The sequence below is a fragment of the Antrostomus carolinensis genome, unplaced genomic scaffold, assembly GCF_000700745.2.
Source record: "Antrostomus carolinensis isolate BGI_N321 unplaced genomic scaffold, ASM70074v2 scaffold1935, whole genome shotgun sequence".
Taxonomy (NCBI): Eukaryota; Metazoa; Chordata; class Aves; order Caprimulgiformes; family Caprimulgidae; genus Antrostomus; species Antrostomus carolinensis.
In genome coordinates this window covers 1-1,360 of record NW_010318217.1, presented here as the reverse complement: position 1 = coordinate 1,360, position 1,360 = coordinate 1, and the positions used below count along the sequence as shown (strand labels likewise).

Here is a 1,360-nt window from a genome sequence, read left to right as displayed (position 1 = left end):
GAGCTACCAGCAAAACTATGCTGGCTTTGCTCCACACTCCTTGAGAAGCATCATGCACAACGCTCAGCCTTTTTTAACTCCATTTACAGAGCCATTGGATTCCCAGCTCATCAGGGGCTAAAACCATGTTGTTTAGGTTTCTTTGATTTCAGTGGCAAAAGTGGATTTTAAGTGGACATGGTCTGAGGAGACCTCTATCCATCACAGACAATCCCACTCTCAAAACTTTCTCTGACAACAAAAGGGCTCTAGATAGACATCTTTCAAGAGAGAAGTCTGGGGAGTAGTATTGTACTTGGAATAACAGAAAACCAAATCTATTTCTGTAATTATCTCTGCAGGCGCTGAGAATGCAGAGATTTACCTGTGTAAAATGTCAAAGGGAAGCCAGAGCCCCTACCAGACACAAGAACATCCCTGTTTCCTGGAGAAAGCAAGCCAAAGAGGAGTAAACATGCCTGCACAGCTGTGATGCAACAGTAAGTTCGTAACAGGAATGCAAAGACAGAGCATTCCTGGCAGGGAGCACGGAGCCAAAAAAAAGGTGCTACAAAACCAGTCCCAGTACTTCCCTGGGACAGATGGAAATTGCAGAGTCAGCCAGACTGACTAGATTACCTGTGGCATCAGCCTCTGTCCACTTGCCTCCATGGATTTGTTTCAGAAGAGTGTAGAGCAGCCTCCAGAAATCTAAACTCTGCAAAAGAAAGAGAGGGGTGGGGGAGCAGCAGGCAAAGTATCTGTCATATATTTAGCTTTAATTAAGCAATTAAACCTGTATCTGAGCATCAGTTGTTAGGCGAAGAGCACACCTGTATCCTGCCAACACTGTTGAATGGGGCAGGTTCACCTATTAGCTGTCCTATGAACCCAGCTACAGTAACGTGCACTCGGGAAAAGACAGGCTGCACAGCAAGACCCAGCACTTCTGCTCTGAGGCACATACATACAGGAGCACAGCTTCCAAAATACCTGCTCTGATACAAACACATATGGCACAACTCACCCGTAGTCAAGCACTTGAAGACACTGAAAAGATCTGACTGACATCAAAAACTCACAGAGAGGCAGCACACAAGGAGCTGGAACTGGAAATCATTTCTTGGCCAGGCAAGGACAGCAGGCTGACAAACTAACGGTGATTCTTACAGAGGGAATTTCGGTCAACACTGGTCACATGCTGAAGACAGCCAGCTGGGCAAGCAGAGCAGCCTGCCCGGCAGCTGGAGGGCTCGCAAGCACTGCCCAGGATCCCAACCGGTGTGAGCACAGGGCAGCAAACCCCGGCTGGGTTGCAGAGCACGGTGAAATACCAAGCTGCAAGTCCAAGCCGCCAGAAAACAAAGCCCTTTCGGCAGCA

At 48.1% G+C, this 1,360-nt stretch overlaps 1 protein-coding gene across 1 annotated transcript in view; it reads right to left on the bottom strand.

Annotated features, from left to right (window-relative positions):
* Positions 1-697, bottom strand: part of TEDC1 (tubulin epsilon and delta complex 1) — a gene marked incomplete at its 5' end in the record, with an annotated part of 71,973 nt that extends 71,276 nt beyond the window's left edge. The window contains one exon of the mRNA XM_010168795.1: positions 619-697. Within this exon, the coding sequence (XP_010167097.1) occupies positions 619-697 (79 nt within the window). The remainder of the gene's footprint in view (positions 1-618) is intronic.
* Between the last annotated feature and the right edge of the window lie 663 nt (positions 698-1,360).